The sequence below is a fragment of the Seriola lalandi genome, unplaced genomic scaffold (genome assembly GCF_002814215.2).
Source record: "Seriola lalandi dorsalis isolate HSWRI2012SDOR001 ecotype SW California unplaced genomic scaffold, Sedor1 jcf7180002054311, whole genome shotgun sequence".
Classification (NCBI taxonomy): Eukaryota; Metazoa; Chordata; class Actinopteri; order Carangiformes; family Carangidae; genus Seriola; species Seriola lalandi.
Window position 1 is genome coordinate 230280 of NW_019524864.1, and position 19754 is coordinate 250033.

Genomic DNA, 19754 nt, shown 5'->3' on the forward strand with positions numbered 1-19754 from the left:
TTACAAGACAGACACCTCTGATCTAATAAAGTTTTATTTTCTTAGAAATGGCCAGTTTCCTGTTTTCTTTTTTTGTCTTTCTAAGAAAGTATACCCCTTTTTGAATTCCAACTAGCATCTACATAATGGTTATTGAATACTTCACAATATATTAAGTCTAGATGTTATGGTACATGCATACGATTCAGGCTGCATGAGGAGCCACAGTCACCACGATACACGGGGGAGAGGGGTGGGTGGGGTGGGGACTGCAGATTGACTCATCAGTTCCAGTTCAAAGGAGCTCTGACGCCTCCCATGGAAACCCTCTCCACAAAACACTGACTGCATCAACTTATAAACATATACACATACACACACGCGCGCACACGCACACACACACACACACACACAAACTTTCACTGTACGCTACACACATTTATGCACACACACGCGCATACACACCTTTATACAACTGTGGAGCCCCTCCACCTGCCATTGAAGCTAATATATTGGAGAGGGTTTTTAGTGTTTAAACGAGATTCTCTTTCACAGAAAGAACTTCACCACTGGGACGTTTGAGTTTCTGCAGTTTGCCTGGGTTTCGGGGTGGGAGAAGGGACGCTAACCAAAGAAAAATAATAATAATTATAATAATATATAATAAAATAAAAGACATTCAAATACAGTCAGCTTTTTGCTTGAAAATACAAAACTACATGAGAAAGCATTGAAATAAAATCCATTGATCAGAACATATTTAAAAAAAAAAAAAAGCCCAAGTGCTCCATCACACACACACAATCTTGCTCTTTATCCACACACAACAGAGCAACATCCTCCCATCCGTTGCCTAGTTACAACCGCCTGGGCAGCCAATGGGAATGGCAGCTGCGAGGAAGCAGGAAGTCTCTTTGACAGCAGTTCTTGTGAAGAAGAAGTGGGCTGGGAGCCGAGGATTTACACCAGGTGGGGTGGGGGGTGGGGGTGGGGTCTTCATGTGCTGCCAAAGGCATTGCCATTGACAGCCCCTCTGCATAGCCCTTCTCCTCCCATCTTCTGTCTACAGACTGCAATAAGAAATACTCAAGTGAGGAATCTCTTGTGGCCTTTCTGTCAGTCTACCCTCAGCTCCACTGCTCCCTCTAGTGGAGTCTGCCTCCGCTGCAGCAAGTCTGACTGCAGCGGGCAGGAAGCTGCTTCCTCTGCAGCCTCTTTCACCTCGATCCCGTCTGAGAGCGCCGCATTCATAGAGTCTCTCTGGGTCCTTATGGCTGCAAGTGGATGTGTGTATGTGACTGTGTGTGTTTAAGTGTGTGTGTGTGTGTTTAAGTGTGAATGTGTGTGTGTGTGGATGTGTGCAATGTAATGTGTTTGTATGCTTATGTGAGGAGAGTGTAACTCGACCGGATGCCTTCAGTTATGTTGCAGTGTGTTGGACTCGATGGGCGGCGCCGAGTCATACAGAGTGTCTGTGTCGTGTGTGGGCTCTCCGGCCAGCGTGCACGGGTTGGACAACGTTCCTGCTCCGCAGTCACAAAAAAACCTGAGAGGAGCAGATACCAAGGATTAAGAAGAGTCCCTTCAAGTATACAACAGTAGCAATAGAGTGGTTACTTATTAGATTGAAATGTATGATTTGCCCTTTTTTATTTCAGTTCATATAAAAAAGTTAAAAAAAAAAAACACCTCCAAAATAAATAGTTGTCATTAAAACAAAATTTCAGGAGGGAACTAAAAGACTCGTACCGATCGTGCCGTATAAACTCTACATCATGCCCCTGGTGGCATTTTTTGATGCAGTTAACACAGATGGCGTTCCTATCTGTTGTATTACAGGTGTGACATCTGCAGAGACAAAACAGATTCATTTATATAACACAATGAGGCAAAATAAAAATAAAGACACATGGTAAAATTAGACATTTAACCATTTTCTTAAATTAACAGTTTCTTAAACGTGGGGTTGCAACAAAACATTATTTTCATTAAGGCTAATTTGCTGATTAATTTTCAGATGAATTTCTCAATTAATCAGATTAATACTTTGGGCGATACTTTGTCTATCTAAAGCCCAAAGTGACGTCTTCAAACTTCTTGTGTTGTCCGAAACCAAAAACACGATACTCAGCTAGAAGGTGGAACTAGCTCATGTTTGGCATTGTTGCTTAGAAATCAGTTATCTACTAATCCATAATGAAAATAATCCTTAGTTGCAGCCATAACCAGTTTTAATCTGAACCTTTTATGTGATGCAGTTTACCTGTAGAAGTCGTGCATGGGGTAACTGGTGTAGCTGGAGATCTTGTAGAGACACTGTCCTCTGCTCACCGCCTTCTCAATGGCATCCTGGTTATTCAGAATCTTATTATCTGACAGAGGAGGAACAGAAAATGATCAGGCGAGGGCAGGTAGAGAGCAAACACGGGCCAGACTGGGCTAAACTTAAAACCCCTCAGCGCAGCTACTTACCTTTCATGGTGACGTTGACCCCAGAGGCCAGAAACAGGCCTCCAAAGCGATTGTTGAAGATCTGGTTTCCCTCAAGCGTAGCTGTGGCGTGGTTAGTAATTTCAATACCTGTGGAAGAAAAAGAAGTCTGCCATCAGCACCGAAAGCAGATATAAAAGGGTGATATTATTTGTGCTCATATGGAGCTGATTTTGAACTCTAACCGGCAGCGAAGCCGTCAAAAATGCGGTTCTTGCGGAGAATCGGATGGCTGTTGGTGCTGATCAGCACACCGGCCTGAGCGTTCCTGAAGATGTCGTTCTCTTCCAGGAGACCTACAGGGAAAAAGTAACTGTCAATATACAGCAGCAAAATCACAAGGAACAACCACCAAGGTAACAGGAAAAAAGATGCCATAATTCTAGTATCAATCTAAGCGCTAAAGTTAAACAGTATGTTGATCTACCATCAGGTTTCAAACACATATTGACCCAACAGGAGGAAAAATTCTGAAGCTATGTGATGCTCTCTGAATTTCCAGGCTGTTTGCCTTGTTGAAGACATTAACAGACTCTACTGTACCTCTGCCTCCATTGAAAATGCAGATGCCTCCATCTCTGCCATCGTGAATCTTATTTCTTCTCAGTGTGGGGTTGCTGTCCGTCTTGATCCACACCCCGGCCATGGCATTGTCAAAGATCTCATTGTCCTCGATGAAGCCCAGACCTGTTACATTACACAGCAGGATTAGGTAACGGAAGTGCACAGGCACCACATATGAGACACAAATTGAATTAATACACAGACCTGAGTTGTAGACTAAAATTCCTCCATTTTGGCCTCCCCATATCTTGTTGCGCCTGATCTTTGGGTTGCTCCCCGTCCTGTCAAGATTCAACAAAGGTTATTTGAATCATTCACAGAGTGGAAAAAAAACAACAGAAAAAACATAATGTGTTAAAGCTTTTGCGTAGAGTCTCATGTACCGCATGTTCAGTGGATACAGTGATGGAAAGGGGCAGTTGTTACCTTATTTGTACACCAGAGTACATGTGATTGTAGATGTCATTGTCTTCCAACACACCATGCCCGTTGTCATAGAAATATACACCAACCTACAAAATAAATTAAAATTTTATTGATAAAGTCGACAATAGTAATAAATGTAAAATTATTGTTTAAAGTCCAATAACAATACATGTTACACTACTTGAGGTAATTCTCAAAGCTCACTGAGGGCGTTTATATTAACTTTTGACAACCGGCAATCTAGTCTTCCTGTTTCCAATCATTATCCAATCAACAGAATATTTCTGTTAACACACAAGTGCGAGTAAAAGGCCATGTACGCAGCGCAGTGCGCCTGGCATCTTCCCAAGAGTCAATTACAAGCTTCCCTGGAATGTCTAACTGCAACTATAATGTTTGTACATGTCAAACCAAAACCTGATTCCTTCACAGGATCTCTGCAGCGTTCAGTTAAATGTGAGACTTTTCAAGACCTTTTTAATACCACATAGAATTCAAGTATGAGAGTATGATGGGAAACCAGTATGGATGATGTGGCCTGTTTATAGCAGTAAACAGTCATTCTTAGTGATATAATAAAATGTACATGACCTGGATCTGAACAGGCAGTACAATCTGTTGCAGCTAGTATTAGTGGCTGTGGTTGCTGTAGGTGCTAATGGTGCTGAGTGACACAGCCTTCAGAAACACAATCCTCTGTTAAAACAATCCTACTTTCACTTTATAGGTGTATAACATTTCTGCACAGCCTGCAATCGAATACAAAAACATTTAATATCCCAGCCTATGGCAGGCAAAAGAAAAATATTTTAAACATTTGTTAATACAATTTGAAGGCCGTCTAAGAAAGAAAACTTTAATTGTCTGTTTTACCTGTTTGCCACTGTGGATGCGGTTCTTGCGGAGGACAGGGGTGCTGCCTGTGGTCACCCAGACTCCGGCCAGTGTGTTGCTGTAAACCTCATTCTCCTCGATCACCCCCTGGCCTTTCTCGTGCTGAAACACAAAGTAGGAGCAGCTGTTGAAAACCTTCCGATACAGGGATTTTTAGCTTTACAACAATAATCTTGCTGGAAACAGGGTGCCTTTTTAATTCTCAAATACCATAAAGACATTTCACAATGATGAGCGTATTTACCACATAGATTCCCCCATGCTGTCCGTCATGGATCTTGTTGTGCCGTACAATGGGGCAGCTGTTGGTTCGGATCTGGATTCCCGCCAAGGCGTTACCGTAGATATCATTACTCTCTATCAAACCCCGTCCATCTCCAAATATGTACACCCCTCCTTGGTTACCGTTGAATATAGCGTTTCCCCTGGTTATAAAAAGGAAATAAACAGTCGAAGCCTTGGTGTAAATATGCAGGTGGAGAAAATTACTAGAAAAGCTGTCCTTGTGTGAAGCGTGTGTTCGTACCGTATCGTCGGGTCACTGTTGGATGTGATCCACACACCGGCAAAGTTATTAGCATAGATTTTGTTCTCTATAAACTGTCCCCGCCCCTTCTCGTGAACATAGATGCCTCCCGTTTGGCCGTGATGGATCTCGCATCGCACCACTGTGGGGTTGGCGTAGGCCTTCACCTCAAAGCCGGCTATACGGTTTCTGTGGATGTTACAGTTCTCAAAGTAACCCTGAAACACAGAAAAGACGCATTTGATGGTTGGTCCGTGATGTTTCTTCAAATAAATCATATGACATGACGTGGCTGACGGGCAATTACCATGCCGTGATCAAAGGTGAACACTCCAACATCTCGTCCGTGGTGGATGTGGTTACGTCTAATGATGGGATTACCATGGTTTTTCACCCATATTCCCGCTAGCGCATTGTTGCTGATTTCATTGTCTTCATAAATCCCCTGGAACAAAAACAAATCTTTGAGTCAGAAGGAAAGCCTGTATGAACTTTTATGTGTGTTTGTTTGGACATTCCTTGCAAACCGTGAGTGTTACCGTTGAGGGGGGAAAGGTTTATTTTTACCTGTGCGTGGTCTGTAATGTACAGCCCTACGTTTTCACAGTCGCTGATGTTGCAATGTTTGATGGTTGGACATGCTCCCTGGCCGCTCACACATACAGCTGAACCCACTACACAGAGAGGAAAACAGAAGGGTCACACTACAGTAGGGCTGCAAATAATGATGACATTCACTTTCAGATAATATATCAATTGATCGACAGTCAAAAAAAATCCAAAAAGGCATTCAATTCACATTTTCAAATTTGGTTTTCATGGTCATGAAATCTAGTCACCACTTCCAACACAGTGCATATACTAATCACACATGCCCACTGAGTACAGACACAGGGGTAACTGTCGCCTGGATCCACAATAAAATGACAACTCAGCACTTAGATATAAAACAATACTGGTATCTAAGTAACAGCAATCCTGACATACTCATTAGCAACAAATTGCCAATGGTGGTTTTAGGTAGCAGTAGTTTCCCACTGTGAAAAATGCTCCTGAGACCGTTTATCGTTGCAGAATGTGACGAGTCATTTCGTGCTACACGGTTTAACCAAGATAAAGCACTTGATTAAATGACATGACGTGACAGAGGGAGTTTTACACCGTGCAATATTGGCACTGATTTTCCACCTCTGAAAATCCAACAACCCCAAATTTTCTGTTCAGAGAGAACAAACAAACAGTCATAATAAAGTAGTTGCCAAAAAACTACTGCTCCAAGGCGTCTTGGTTTCCAGTCCAAGACCCAAATGACTAATTTAGTCTTTCATCCTTGGATGTAGCCTCATAAGGAACACTCTGATCATTTAGTAATACACCAAAATGAGGGACACTGTGTGCTTTTCAAATAATAGAAAAACCATGGCTCCACACTGTAGAACATCAAGTAGACACAAACACCTGTACAATAAAGTAAAGCTACTTTTTAAGCTAATGCAGCACTTGCTAGCAAGGTGCTAAATCATATCTACATTTCTCATTTCTGAGGCTGTACAAGTGTTCCATGTTCCTGTGGCCTCCACAACTGATCAGCACACGTGTGTGTTTGCGTGTGTGCGCCTTACCTGTGCACGTGGAGCGGATGATGCAGTGGTCGATGTTTGGGCTGCAGTTGACGGTGATCTCCAGACAATGGTGGGCGTTGTGGTGCTGCGCCGACTTATCATCAGGATTAAACTGAGGAGAGATGAGCAGCAGAGGTCAGACAGAGGCCGAGTTTACTGACAACACGTCAAGGTACTGTCCACCCACTACATCCACACTGGACTCCTCCTACTGGAGACATTAGTGCCACTGATGCTCGTAGTTAATTATTGGACGTAATCAGAAAACAGTGATGTCTGACGCCTCAAGATGCATGAAATAATACGATTCACATGAACTGTGATTGTTTATGTAACTGAAGATTTTTTCTACACACACCTTTCATACATCAGTCAAAACAATCTATGTGACTGAATGTAATACAATGCCAGTGGCAATGGGACTCTCAAATATGACACCTATTTAATTTATACTTAAACTAGTTTGCATTTTAAAATCCAAGTGATTAACAGTTGATCATCAAACAATCTGAAACATTCTTAACTGCAAAATAAAACATCTGGCAACAAAGCTGCTTTCAGTCAAGCTCAACAAAGCAAATCCATCACTCTTATATGTTGATGAATGTGCCCTCTTCCTTCAGAGATACATGTTCTAGTTGACCAACAACTGGTTATCATCCATATAAAACTAATAAGTTCGAGACTACACTGGACTTTCCCATTGTATATTCCCAGTTATATTATATACAAGCTTTCTTCTGGTTTGGTTGAAAACTAGTTAACTCAAGGAAAAATTGATGTTCTGTGTTTACCTTGATGGTCATGTATCCCACATAGGCATCTTCTGAGCCCTCCATGAAGACAAACGTAGAGTCTCTGGTATTTTCTATCACCACCTTGTCGGCTACTTTACCAGGAGCTGAGAGGAAAGCGGAAAACACTCATTAACACCAGCATGTACATGGTGACAAACACAGCTAAGCGTTAAGAGAGATGTTGATTGCATGAGGCACGAGCATCAGCACAATGCCTTATGTAGTTTTCAGTGAGACCAACAGCCTTACCTGCACCAATCATGGTGATGGGGGACTCTATATAAATCCACTCATCTGTGTAGATGCCAGAGTGAACAAAGATTAGCCCATCAAAGTGGGCCTCTTGGACTCCACCCAGTGCATCCTCAATGGTGTCATAGTACTGCAGGTGAAAGGCACACTCTTTCAGGCAGAATATACACACACCTACAATTTATCAGAAGGCAGTTCACAAAAACAAGCAGATATTTGCTTTAGCTGGGCATCGCAAAAAATATCAGTACTGAAAGATTTGTCCGTAGCTACAACTTACGAGCATGTTCTCTCTGCCTTTGTATCTGCCAGGGTTACTGTAGAAATGCTCAGCAAAGCCTGGTTTTACATGGGCACCTTTGTACTGCAACACAAAAAAAACCAAGGTCAATATATATAGCTGCTTACTACCTCAAACACTAACATGGTGCTCATACAACCTGAGCATCACACTATCCCTTTCAAACAGCTATTATAGCAAATAAGTTTGATTCAAAAATATAATTTCTTTTGGTGCTTATTTTTGAAATGAAAACAGAACAAAACAGAATGGGCTTCTCAAGAAAGCGTTTTAAAAGGTTTTCTACATTTTACAGGCCTGAAAGGGTAAAATTATCAAAAAATACACAGGAAAGGGTCTGAAAAAAAATTAACATAATTTGTGTAGCAGAATTTTGTTTCTGCTTCCTGTCCTGTTAACCATCTTCTGTCCCCTCAGAATTATCTTGCAACTTCTTGAGAGTTCAGATAAAAAAATATATGCAGCACACAAACCGTGACTGACTGACAACCCATGCAGTAGTACACAATTTCACAAACATTATAGAGTGATTTAGGGCTGTAGTCTTACAGTCAGCTGGTTGGTCTGACCAAAATAAACCTAAAATAACCTAAAATAATTAGATTAAAATGATTTAATATGCTGCAAATCTTTTTTATGTTTAATTCATTAACGCTAATAAGGCTGCCAGAAAGAGTGGCCAATTTAGTCAATCTAGAGGTAACGTGCAGATCTTTTTTCTGGATCGACTGATTGAAGAGTAGATATGATTTCAGCCAACTAAGATTTTCTTTGGTTGACTAAAGCCCTAGAGTGATTAGCAATAGATGCAACAACGAAACACTGCATTTTTTAAAAGAGTAATACAGTAAAGAATAGAACAACTGTAAAAACCTATTAAAAAATAAAACTACAATTTGTGTGACAGCCATCAATATTTTGTTCTCGCTTTGAATTTCCCTATTACATTATAATCAATAAAACAAACATGTTTGTCTCCCATTAGCCTGAGAAGCTTAGAGGACGTTTAGTCTGAGAAAAAGCCCTGGATTGACACAATCAGATAATGACATGAACTTCTCTGTAATGAATTTTACACATACTATTGTTGACATGGCTTTAGAAAAATAAATTGGAGCACACAAATAGATATTAAACTGATCTTTCTGTGGATGAACTGAAAGCATTCACTGAGACTGAATGAAAACAGAAGCAAAAGAAGAGTTCTGACCCCCGGACAAAAGAGCTTGGCTGAGGAGCTGCTTTTGATAGAGTGTTGTGTTGGTGTTTTGAGAAAACAATCACAGGAGATTAAACACAAGCAGGTAAGAAAAAAAGCACTTTTCAAAATGGATTATACAGACCTGGTTAATACATACGTACATACATGATTAAATCTGTCACACTTGATTAATTACTTTACATCCTATTTTTTTTTTTCCCTAGGCGCTTGTCCTCGATATCAAGTCCAGTAAAGGTCACGTTCCCTTTTTGTTGTACATATAGTGATAGTTCAAAAATAAATATATGGACATAGATTTGCTTTTTAATGTCTCTGATGTGCAAGTGCAAAGTGTTTTAACTGTACAGCCACTCTTTTCCCCAGGTCAGACATTCTTATTCTAGTGAGTGGCATGGAATTTATTGCAAAGCTATATATGACTTTGCAGAACTGCACATTCTTTATTTTTAATATATACAGAGAAAATGTAAAGGAGTGAATCAAATAAACCAGGTCAATGCAAAGATACTGAAGCACCCCTGAGAGCACTTTGTTCATGAAAAGAAAACAAATCAAAACTATGGATACCAACTCACCAGTTGTTGGAAGCTCTCCTTCCATGGGTTTGGGTGTTCATGCTCCTCAGGGCTGACCTGGAAGAACCTGCCCGGCTCAGGGTGCATCATGGGACGCGTGTACTCAAACACCTCCATGTATAGACGCTTCCTACAATTTTCAATACCACATACACAGAATGTCAGTTGTCTGTCTTGTAATGGCTGTGATATTCACAATAGGAATAGAGCGGTTTCATTCTGTTCAGCAGCACTGACCATAGTATGGGGTCGTTGGCTAGCTGGCTGAACCTCTTGCAGACACAAGCTGCCTGACAGAGGTCCTGTTCCAATAAGTAGGAGAAGATCTTCAAAACGACCTCATCTGGAAGCTTCTGCTGCAGATATTGCTCTGCTGGGGCTGCTGAAAACACACAAGTGCACACACAGACACACACATTCCTAACGTAAGCTTTAGGAAAAATCTTTCACTCTAAGCACATTAAACTATGGAGTGATGTTATTTAATGGACTGCAAAATAACAAGATTTACCAGATCACAGAGGGAAAAAAAAATATCAATAAAGGCTCATGTAAAAAAGCTAACTCTCCTTGCCCAGCTGCAGAGATTTAACACACACCTGGCAGGTCGTGGCTCTTACCGGACACTCGTGCCCGCTTGGCTCGATGGCCAAAGGCCTCTGTTGATGAAGTGGAAGCTCCCTGTAAAAGAGGGCAAGTAGGACATCAACTTCATGCCAAGATTCAAGCACTAAGTAATCAACTGGGAAATTTACTGCTCAGTCACAAAATCATTGTTCCTTCAGAGAAGGACACAGTCAATCAGCAACTCACTCTCATTGACATATGCAGTATACACACACACGCACACTGTAGTCTGTAGGCATGCAAACTGCAGTGAAATAATGAACTCAAATGCTTCAGTCTTACCTCCATTGGGCTCTTGCTGGGGCAGGCAGAGGCGGTGGCAGAGGCAGCAGCGGTTCTCTTGGGAAGCAGGGTTTTGCGTCGAAGCTGGTAGGGACTGTTCTGAGCTCCTGGACCGGATTCCTCAATAGCCATCTCTGCTGCAGCTGCTGCAGGAGCCTCCTCATCTGGACGGAAGGGAAAACACATTTCCTATACATCCACCACTTTCTGAAGAGGCACTTCAGTGCACAAAGCTACAGTATGGAGCAAGGCTATGCAATTAAAACAAAAAAACAAAAAGGGAACCACAGGGTAATTCTCTAAGAAGCCCAATCTTCCCAGACTTTTACTCAATTAAACATCTACAATTTCTCAAGTGATTGCAGCAAACACTTAAACCACTGACACTCTTATTCTCCTTACCTTTACTGACACAATGGTGTGCATTCAGCTCACATGCTGTATGCACACTGCGCAGGCTAACAGACAGGGTAATAGTTGGTAAGGCAGACAAAGGTTACTGATTGATAATGGCAGATGCACCCCCTGCAAGCACATTACCACTCTTTCATGTGTAGTCATACACAGCTGATATCGGACAGTGTGCATTTGTCTTTGGGTCGTATACGTGCAGAATCAGACCCATCTTTTATGGTGCTGTCAAATTAAGGGCCGCAAATGAAGTCGATCAGACGTGCGGCTAATGGCTAAAAACTGAACTGCGTAGCTGGCAAATCCGCGGTGTAAACAAATCAAGCTACAGCTAGCAGGCACCGAGAACAAGGAAGGGGATATGGGTTCAAGCTGGTGGCTGTGCTAGCTTTAAACTACAGCCCCAACCACACAAAATGGACACAGTGAAATCATCCAAAATCCCACCGTATCATCTATCACAGCTGATCCGTGTGGCCTCTTGAAGCTGGGGCAGCTAGCTAGCATTGCCCCCGTTCGCTGCTAATGTTTTTGTTAACGTTACACCCCAAAAATGGCAGTCCAAAGACACCGCAGATTTACACCCTCAGAATCGTTAGTGACAGCTGGGAATGCAACAGCCGAGCAGACACGAGAGACTGTAGTTATAGCGTGTGAAGTCGATCCGTTTGCTTCCAGCTGAGGTTACCTGAATATGAGCTATTAATGTTAACCGTATAGCTACATACGCATTACGTTAGGCGAAGACAACCCCCAACCTCCACCTAACCTGGTAAGCTAGCTAGCGGTGTTAGCTAGCCCCAATCAGTCAAGCCAAACAAAGCGCGGCCTGGCCTAAGCCACAGAGCAAGAAGCCTCGGTTTTTCCTGCTGAACCCGCCGCATTAAAGCGCAGAGAACGGCCCACTAAGGTATAAACGAGGGTTACATGAAGACTGTTATCCCCTGACACGGCTTCGTCTTAAATCGTAAGCTGACCGTGGCCTAGCTTACCTCTGTCCCCGTTGTTCCGTTCGGGCTGCACCGGGCGCGGCCTCGACACTCGCCTGGGTCTCCTGTTGGTGGCTCTGACGGAGTTCATCTGGGGAGTTGGTTGTTGAAAAATAGACTGCTATCCTCGACCGTCCGCTTCCAAATTTAGCCCTAGACCCAAACTACCACCCGGACGGCCTTCTTCCCTGATACACCCAAACAACTGCGATCAAAAACCCGCTGGTATTTGGGGTGTAATCGCTTTTTTTCTCCGTGATGTTACAGCTCCCCCCGTATCGCCGCTCGGTGCCAGCTCCGTCTCAGTCTGTAGCAGGAGGAGCCATTAACCCACACGGGAAACAATCGCGAGAAAAAAAAGAGCAGAGCGTCCGTTCGACCAATCATATCTGGCGTTTTATAAGCTCCTCGTGCATTAACCAATCGGGAGCTTCGTGTTAGACGACTTGACAAACCTTTCTGTTGGGGTTCGGAATCGGTCAAGCGGCGAGGCGATTTGATCAATGCAGGGACACTCCAATGGGCCCAAAATAATGTGCATTTTGCAGCCACAGGGGTCAGTGTCAGGCGCATAAATGGATAAAAGGACTAGGGCTCCATGCTGCTGTAATTGGGTAACAGTGTGCCTGACTAAGATAATAGTTGTTAATGTTAAAGCATTTCCACAATTTAACTTTACTATTACTAAATTATTTACAAGAGGCAAATGGCCCTGTATTTGTCTAATTATTTTCCTATCTAATAAACATAGACGGATTATGAGAAAATGGGCCCCTGGGCACAGACAAGTAAAAGTGCCCCCACAAGTCCTATATGAGACTGAAAGAGCCTTTATAAGTTCAAAAGGTGCATTCTTTGTAGTCGTTTTGTGTCTTTAAAAAAAAAATCATTTTGTGTCTCATCATGGTCATTTTGTGTCTCCCTATGGTCCTTTTTACATATCTTTGTTGCTGTTTATGTGTCTTTGTGGTCGTTCTGCATCTCTTTGTGGTCCATTCACACCTCTTTAGACTCATTTAGTCTCTTTGTAGACCTTTCATATCTCTTTGTAGTCGCTTTGTCTCTTTGTGGTCGTTTAGTGTCTTAACTGAGCTCCTTGACTCTTATATTCATATATTAACAGTAACTTGGGGCCATGTTCGTAAGGGATTGATTATTATCATTTTCTATATTTTGGTGAAAGTGTGCAGAGATGTGTTTGTTTATATGGACATTCTGACACATTAAAATCTTGAATATTAAAATTTTTATCAAATAAAAACTCAATTTTAAAGCAGTAAACATGAATTGTGTGGAATATGACAAGCATACAGATTAATAAATAGCATAAGAAAAAAGTTAAATTTAAAAACCTTTGGAAGTTAATTATGCAATTCTGTTTAAAGAGTCATTTTTGTACACACAATAGGGCAACAAAATTATTAATTAGGAAATTAAAGTATCTCTTTCATTGCTTGCATCATTTATTGTATATACAAATTTAATACAAATTTGTATTTGCCAAGAAACATTAATAGATAGGTAGAGACATTATTAAATGAAATAACAAAATATAACATTTAAAAGCCTTTTTAAAATCCTGCATTTCTGTTTGAAGACTCAGTTACCAATTTTTGGTTCAAACACACAAATTAAAATGATTACCTGGAAAATGTAATTTCTTTATTTTAAGTTTCTTCAGTTCATTATTTATATCCAAGTTTAACTAATTAGTTTATTTGAATTTTTAAAAAAGTATCAATTCATTGATTAATTAAAAATTTAAAAGTCCGTAATCTATTCCAGTGGCACACAAATTTTCTATACTATTTGCCTCCATTTTACACATGAATTCAAGCGGACTACAGCCTCTGTGAGAAACCAAACTACAGCCTTTTAACAGCCCAGCCACCTTTAAAGCCTAAAGGAGGTGAGTTTTACGGCAACTGTACCACTAGAGGGCATTGTTTGGCTGCAAACGACCAAATGATTAGGTACTTGAGGGCCCAGCTCAGCCTTGCACACAGGCTGCTTTGTTTGATTGTTACAAGGTTTTATCTGGAGTCTTCTCTGTCATCACATTGTGTTCTGTCTGGAGAACATCTGCGTGTAGCAAACAGCATCTGCACCTCACCACACCTTTCGACATTCAACGAAACAAGCACTCAATCATTTTTAGGACAACTAAGTTCGAGGGCCTTAAGAGTGCAACACAGAAGTGAATAATCCTTCAATCATTTTGAGTGCTTAGGAAAAAAATCAAAAATATGCAATAGGTACAGGAAATTTTGTTTTTTACCAAAATTAAAACAATCATCCTAATTCTTGGCCATTCTCAAATAAATTCCATTTTTGGGTGGGAGGGGGTGTTGCTATAATATGTTTCATGTCTTAAACAGAAGACCAACAGGAAGTCCTGAGTGTTATTACTGAAAATAGTTCCTAAACTAAATATTCTCTGAGTGGCAGCAACTATAGTGAAACTGAACTATAGTGAATCTGTGCATCATATCTGTATTTCTGGAGACACAGGCATGTCACATTATTCCACAGCACTCTGTATAGAGACTTTAAAGACTGTCAACACAGTGTGGACTATAGTCTCCAAGGCCAGGCAAGGACTAGGTGAGTTTTTTCATTTTCATTTCCAGTCTGAAGCTGCAAAGCAACATCTCAGAGACTGTTTCAGTCTAAGCTTGAAGCCAGAAAACATTATTCCTGTTTGAGATAACTGTATCGGTTTAATGTCCATGCTTTGCTATAAAGACATCTTTTACGAAATAATGCCCCCAGCTGTCTACTTTTTATTGTTATAATACTAGCTTCCACATTAATGTTATGTTTTTGTAACAGTGCAGCTGTAAGTGTGTGCTTTCCCATCACCATCAGTTGTTTGATATCAAATGTATGCTTGTTGTCGATCGGTGTGACTTGAAGTGTATTGTTATTCACAGCTGAATAGACCGTGACAGAGCAGAGATCACAATAAAACCTGCATCAGTAGCATCACCTGGTGGCTAAAGAGCACAAATGCACCCACACGTTCAGCGTTGGCATGTAAGAGGCAGTGTATCCATATCAATGAGATGGACTCCTTCTTGCAGCTGCAGCCTTGAAACCCTGGCTTGCTTCTGTCTGTGTGTGTGTGTGTGGGTGTGGGTGTGTGCGTGTCTTATCTAGCTGCCATATCCCTCCTCCTGTAATAAGCAGAAAGAACAGCTGTGTAGTCTCCCCTCCCACAACCACCCACCCACCCTGGCAAACAGAGCAGAGGTTGGTAGGGTCACTTTGTCCTTGAAATCTTTGGATCCTCTGAAGGACAGCATTTCTAGATAAAGACAGCTCAGTTTAATGTGTGTGTGTATGTGCATGTATGTGTATATGTGTGTGTGTGTGTGTGTGTGTGTGTGTGTGTGTGTGAGAGAGAGAGAGAGTCTTTCCTTTTGTTACTACTCTTCACACACTCACTACAAAATCTACAAAATCTCAAGGAGAGAAATTATAATAAACAACTTTATAAAAATGATCCCAAACATACATTTTGTGCAAACCACAGATATAAAAAGGTGATACTTAGTAGTACTATCATTTACAAACAATAAACATAATCACATTACAAAGATAATTACATGCCCCTCTTTTCAAACAAATAGAGAAACTGAGTGGTAGAGGGGGCTGTGGAGGCATCCAGAGCTACGGCAGATGGAAAGTTTGAAGAGATTATTAATCACTAGGTCCCCGTGGTGTGCTTCATAATGAATATCATTCAATCATAACACTGAATGTTAAATGACTGTTGATTTCTTGACATGCATATGCTGACATCCAGAGCGTCAGAACCCTTGCTAAACTGTTTCAAAGCACTTTAGTTGGTTTCATTATCTAGGGACACCAGATGGATGGTGTTTTGTTACATAAGACTGTACATGAAAGTGAAGTCAGTTTACTTCTTCTCCTATTCTTTCTACGTTCTACTTATGATCTAAATTGTTATGTTGCGGTAAACTCCACCCATTTGGCACTCCGATGAAATTAAAACAAACACCAAGAATTATCTAGGGCAGTAGTTTGACCTAGATTTGGACAAAGTATCTGCAGTTGTTTTGTGGCTATCCATGCTCGGGTTGCTATTGTGCATAGAGTAGAGTTTAACCACGGGTCACATGGGCTTGGAAGGACACTGGCACTTGTGTCCTGAGTTGTTGTGGTTCAGATGTTGAGTCCAAAGAGTAAGCAGCTGACGGTCTGGCCAAAGATATTTGCAACATACTTGAGATAGATAAAAACAACTAAACAACTAAAAATCAAAGCTGACTAAATAGTAAAAATGAGGATTTAACAGTGCGCTTCTACATTTCCACAACAAGTGAGAGAGAAGAAGATGATCTCTTAAACCAAGTTGAATTTTTCCAACTTTAAGAGGTGTTCATATTATATTCTGTCAATATCTCCGCCAGAGCCAGAGCTAGTAGAATGACTGTAGCTTCATCCGTAGAGAAATAGGGCCTCTGACCATGGACCAGCAAAAAGACTGCAGATTTTTGAGAGACAGTCAGCATTCTTGTTTCACATCTAGACTCAATGCATTGGCCAAGGAGTACAGCACCACATGGCTGCTCTTTGGAGAGGTCCACGCCGGCTGCTGACAGGACGAACTCTCTGTCCGGTAAATCTGCGCCCGGGTCTTGAACAGGCCGAAGCGGGCTGCGAGGAAAAAGAAGTCCCGTCTGAAGGTGCGAGTGCAGAAGGCGTACAGGAAGGGGTTGGAGCAGGAGTTGATCGGGTAGAAGAAGACCAGGAGGAATTTGGATTGTGAGACGGTGATGAGGGGGAGCTTGAGGGCGGCTGAGATGGCGAAGAAGGAGATGGGAGCCATGCAGATGAAATCAGTGAAGATGAGGATGGCCATGCGTTTGGCCACGCGGGTGTCAGCATGGGCAGGCGCTGACGAGGGGTTGCGGACGGTCAGGTAGATGCTGAGGTAACAGCCACACACACAGAAGAAGGCCAGGATGTTGAGGAGGAGGAGAGACACAATGTAGACCTGAGACGCCAGAAACTCCACGTCCATGGGCAGGCAGATACTAACCTGCACCACGAACAAATACAAGGTGTTCCGGGGCCTTGGATTGGATATTCTTCATTTCCATATTATGAAGGTTTATGGACCAGTAGACTATAGAAACAGTCACCTACTGTATGTGTAAATAGGTTCATGTTCATATGAACAAATAAACTAAACCACCAACTACAGGTAATGTATGTAATATATGTGAATGATTGTTGATATATTGTATTGCACATTTCATCAGCAATGCTGCACTTGTGTTGTTGGCGTCCTGGTGCTGGAGTGGTTTAAGACACATACCACGTGACCACAACATTTGGTTCCATCTGGAAACCGCTTGTAATTGTGCCTCTCTTTCTCTGCGTTTGATGTCTCTCCATCAAACAAAGGCAAATATGCCATTTTGTATGCTTACATTGTAGACGTGTGTTATTCAAATATATATCTATCCCAAAGCCTGATAATATATGTTCATATTATGTACAGTGGGTTCCAAAAGTCTGAGACTAATTTCCCAGAATGGGAAATTAATAATAAAAATACATGTAAGCATATAAAAGTTTAATCCGTATGTTGTTTTCATCAACTTGCATATATAAATTAAATATATATCGTTAACATATATGGTTGCAACATGCAAGAATTCATCATTGAAGAAACGTACAGTAAATTGGTGTTACGAAGTGGAAAGCACAGAGGAGTTTAATTAATGTGTGGTCTGCACACCCACCTTGCTGTAGCTGCTGACTCCAACTGTGGGCAGCAAAGCGGCCAGAGATGAGAAGATCCAGCCTGCTGTCATGACGATACTCGCGTGTCTCAGGCGGAGTTTACGGTCGAGCCGCAGAGCATGTGTGATGGTGTGCCAGCGCTCCAGGGTGATCGCTGTTAATGTGAACACTGACAACTCACTGGCAAACACCTGCAAATCACACACACACACACACACACACACACACATACACATTTTCTATTCAAACCTGTGCACTGTTGTCATTGATGTAGGGCTATCACATGCACGACTCCGTGTGTATGTACACACCGTGAAGAAGCCTGCAGCACTGCAACCCAGGCCCATCTGCCAGTCTATGGCATCGTTGTAGTACCGGCCACGGGTGAACATGTCTACAGTTGCTATGACTGCCAGGTAGATGCCCATGCAGAGGTCAGCAAAGGCCAAGTGGCACATAAGGAACCGGGGAACAGTCAGTTTGGAGCGGCTGCCTGACAGTGGAAACAGAAAGGTGAGAAAAGTGACCATTTGTCTTGGTATACCCAGAAATAAACAAGAATTAATGTTCCTCTCCAGACATGTTTTAAACTATATAAAAAAAACTCTTGAATACTCTGGGGCTGGAAGCACATCCACGTTTACTTCCTCATTGAGAAAGGATCAGGCTTTATGCCCCGCCCACCACTGCCAGGTTGACCGGTGAAAGAGCAGTGCCTATCAAGATAATTAGCAGAGGAGCAGAGCCACGTGTTTGAGCCTCAGTCAGACCCAGACTCAGGAGTTTTTGAGGAGTGAGAGGTTCGCAGCAATTAGTAGACGTATCAGAACAGTAGTTAGAATCTTTTATTTGTTTATGTTGTTTACTAGCTTGTGACTAACAGTGGCTGACACAGTGTTAGTGGTTGTGCTAATGTAAACTTTCGCTCTCTGCACTGACGAGGTTTGGGGTTTTATTTTGCCTGCCTCAGTCCCCGCAAGTTGATGGGATTGGTTCCTTAGGTTTGTAACATATGAATCCCTGGCTGTCTTAATCCATTTTTCCGAGACTGTCATTGGTTCACTGCAGTTCTAAGGTGGAAATACATAGTGTTGACTGCTTATTTTGCTCATGATGTGTCTTGTATTATAGAAAAACCCCATGTGGACAAACACTTGATTTTCATCACAGGGGGTCTTTAACAGTAAAATGTCCTCAGGTTGATATTTCATTGCAAAAGAGAGTAAAGCTTGGTTTTGCTGTCATGTGAAAACCTCTTCATTCCAATTTTGGGGATTTGGGGATATCTTATTATCAGCTTTAGATGAATTTGAAGTATAGAAGAAAAGAAATATGTAAGTATGAAGAGTAGATCGGCTTCTAAAAGTCTATTGGAGGAAAAGTATGTAAGTTTCTCAAAATGGAAATACTGTGCGAAAATGTGAATTCTGTCTCAGAGGTGATTTTCCTGTTCCATACCTATCAGTACAAGGAGCACTACTGCGTTCCCCAGCAGTGCGAGGATTGAGATGATCCATATGAGGACCCGCAGGGGGACGACGGACATGATGTCCTCACAGGGGTTGAAAGCGTCTGGCGCTGGGCTGCAGGTGATGGAGGTGAAGTTGGAGCAGTGTTCTCTGTAGAAATGAAGTTGACCCGGAGCGTTGGGGTTGGAGCACAGGTGGTTCCACCTCGATCTGCCACACAACAACACACACTAAGTGCATTTTTGACACACGTTCTATAAATCCTCAATACCAAAGCTCTGTGGTCAATACTACAGCATTAGTTAATGGTGATTAACCAGAAATTGAGTTATAATGAGATATAAAAAAATAAAACATTGCTTTAATATCGACACCCTCTTAAAATAATGGCCTAAGTCATTTTTTCAGGTTTTTCAGGAAACACAAAAAACTCAACAAAAGAATCACACTTTTGACATAGGCCATTATACAACCGGGGGTAGAATTGCATGTTCCCCTCAACTGAGGATTCAGGCGATTTTACCAGAGGTGGCCAGCATCATGAGGGGGT

At 41.8% G+C, this 19754-nt stretch overlaps 2 protein-coding genes across 5 annotated transcripts in view; both read right to left on the bottom strand.

The window, feature by feature from the left end:
* Nucleotides 1-18: 18 nt before the first annotated feature.
* On the bottom strand, nucleotides 19-12275 carry fbxo11b (F-box protein 11b). Of its 4 annotated transcripts, none has more exons than XM_023406565.2 (22): nucleotides 11961-12275; nucleotides 10558-10721; nucleotides 10269-10329; nucleotides 9886-10027; nucleotides 9649-9778; nucleotides 7831-7914; nucleotides 7548-7680; nucleotides 7296-7402; nucleotides 6502-6613; nucleotides 5447-5553; nucleotides 5187-5324; nucleotides 4880-5097; nucleotides 4598-4778; nucleotides 4333-4455; nucleotides 3460-3545; nucleotides 3238-3314; nucleotides 3013-3156; nucleotides 2655-2765; nucleotides 2452-2559; nucleotides 2243-2351; nucleotides 1729-1827; nucleotides 19-1525 (listed from the first exon to the last, which is right to left on the bottom strand). In XM_023406565.2, the coding sequence occupies exons 1-22, from the start codon at nucleotides 12046-12048 to the stop codon at nucleotides 1396-1398; spliced, it is 2652 nt and encodes an 883-aa protein (XP_023262333.1). In that variant the 5' UTR covers nucleotides 12049-12275; the 3' UTR covers nucleotides 19-1395. The 4 variants fall into 4 exon arrangements, with proteins under 4 accessions (XP_023262333.1, XP_023262332.1, XP_023262331.1 ...); XM_023406564.2 differs by having other exon boundaries at nucleotides 9886-10030; XM_023406563.2 differs by having other exon boundaries at nucleotides 10248-10329.
* Nucleotides 12276-15468: 3193 nt separating this feature from the next.
* The window catches only part of fshr (follicle stimulating hormone receptor), a 12968-nt gene continuing 8682 nt past the window's right edge, over nucleotides 15469-19754 (bottom strand). The window contains exons 11-14 of the mRNA XM_023406569.2: nucleotides 19194-19414; nucleotides 18047-18228; nucleotides 17735-17926; nucleotides 15469-17025 (exon numbers count right to left, since the gene is read on the bottom strand). Of these exons, the coding sequence (XP_023262337.1) occupies nucleotides 16489-17025; nucleotides 17735-17926; nucleotides 18047-18228; nucleotides 19194-19414 (1132 nt within the window). The 3' untranslated portion in view covers nucleotides 15469-16488. The remainder of the gene's footprint in view (nucleotides 17026-17734; nucleotides 17927-18046; nucleotides 18229-19193; nucleotides 19415-19754) is intronic.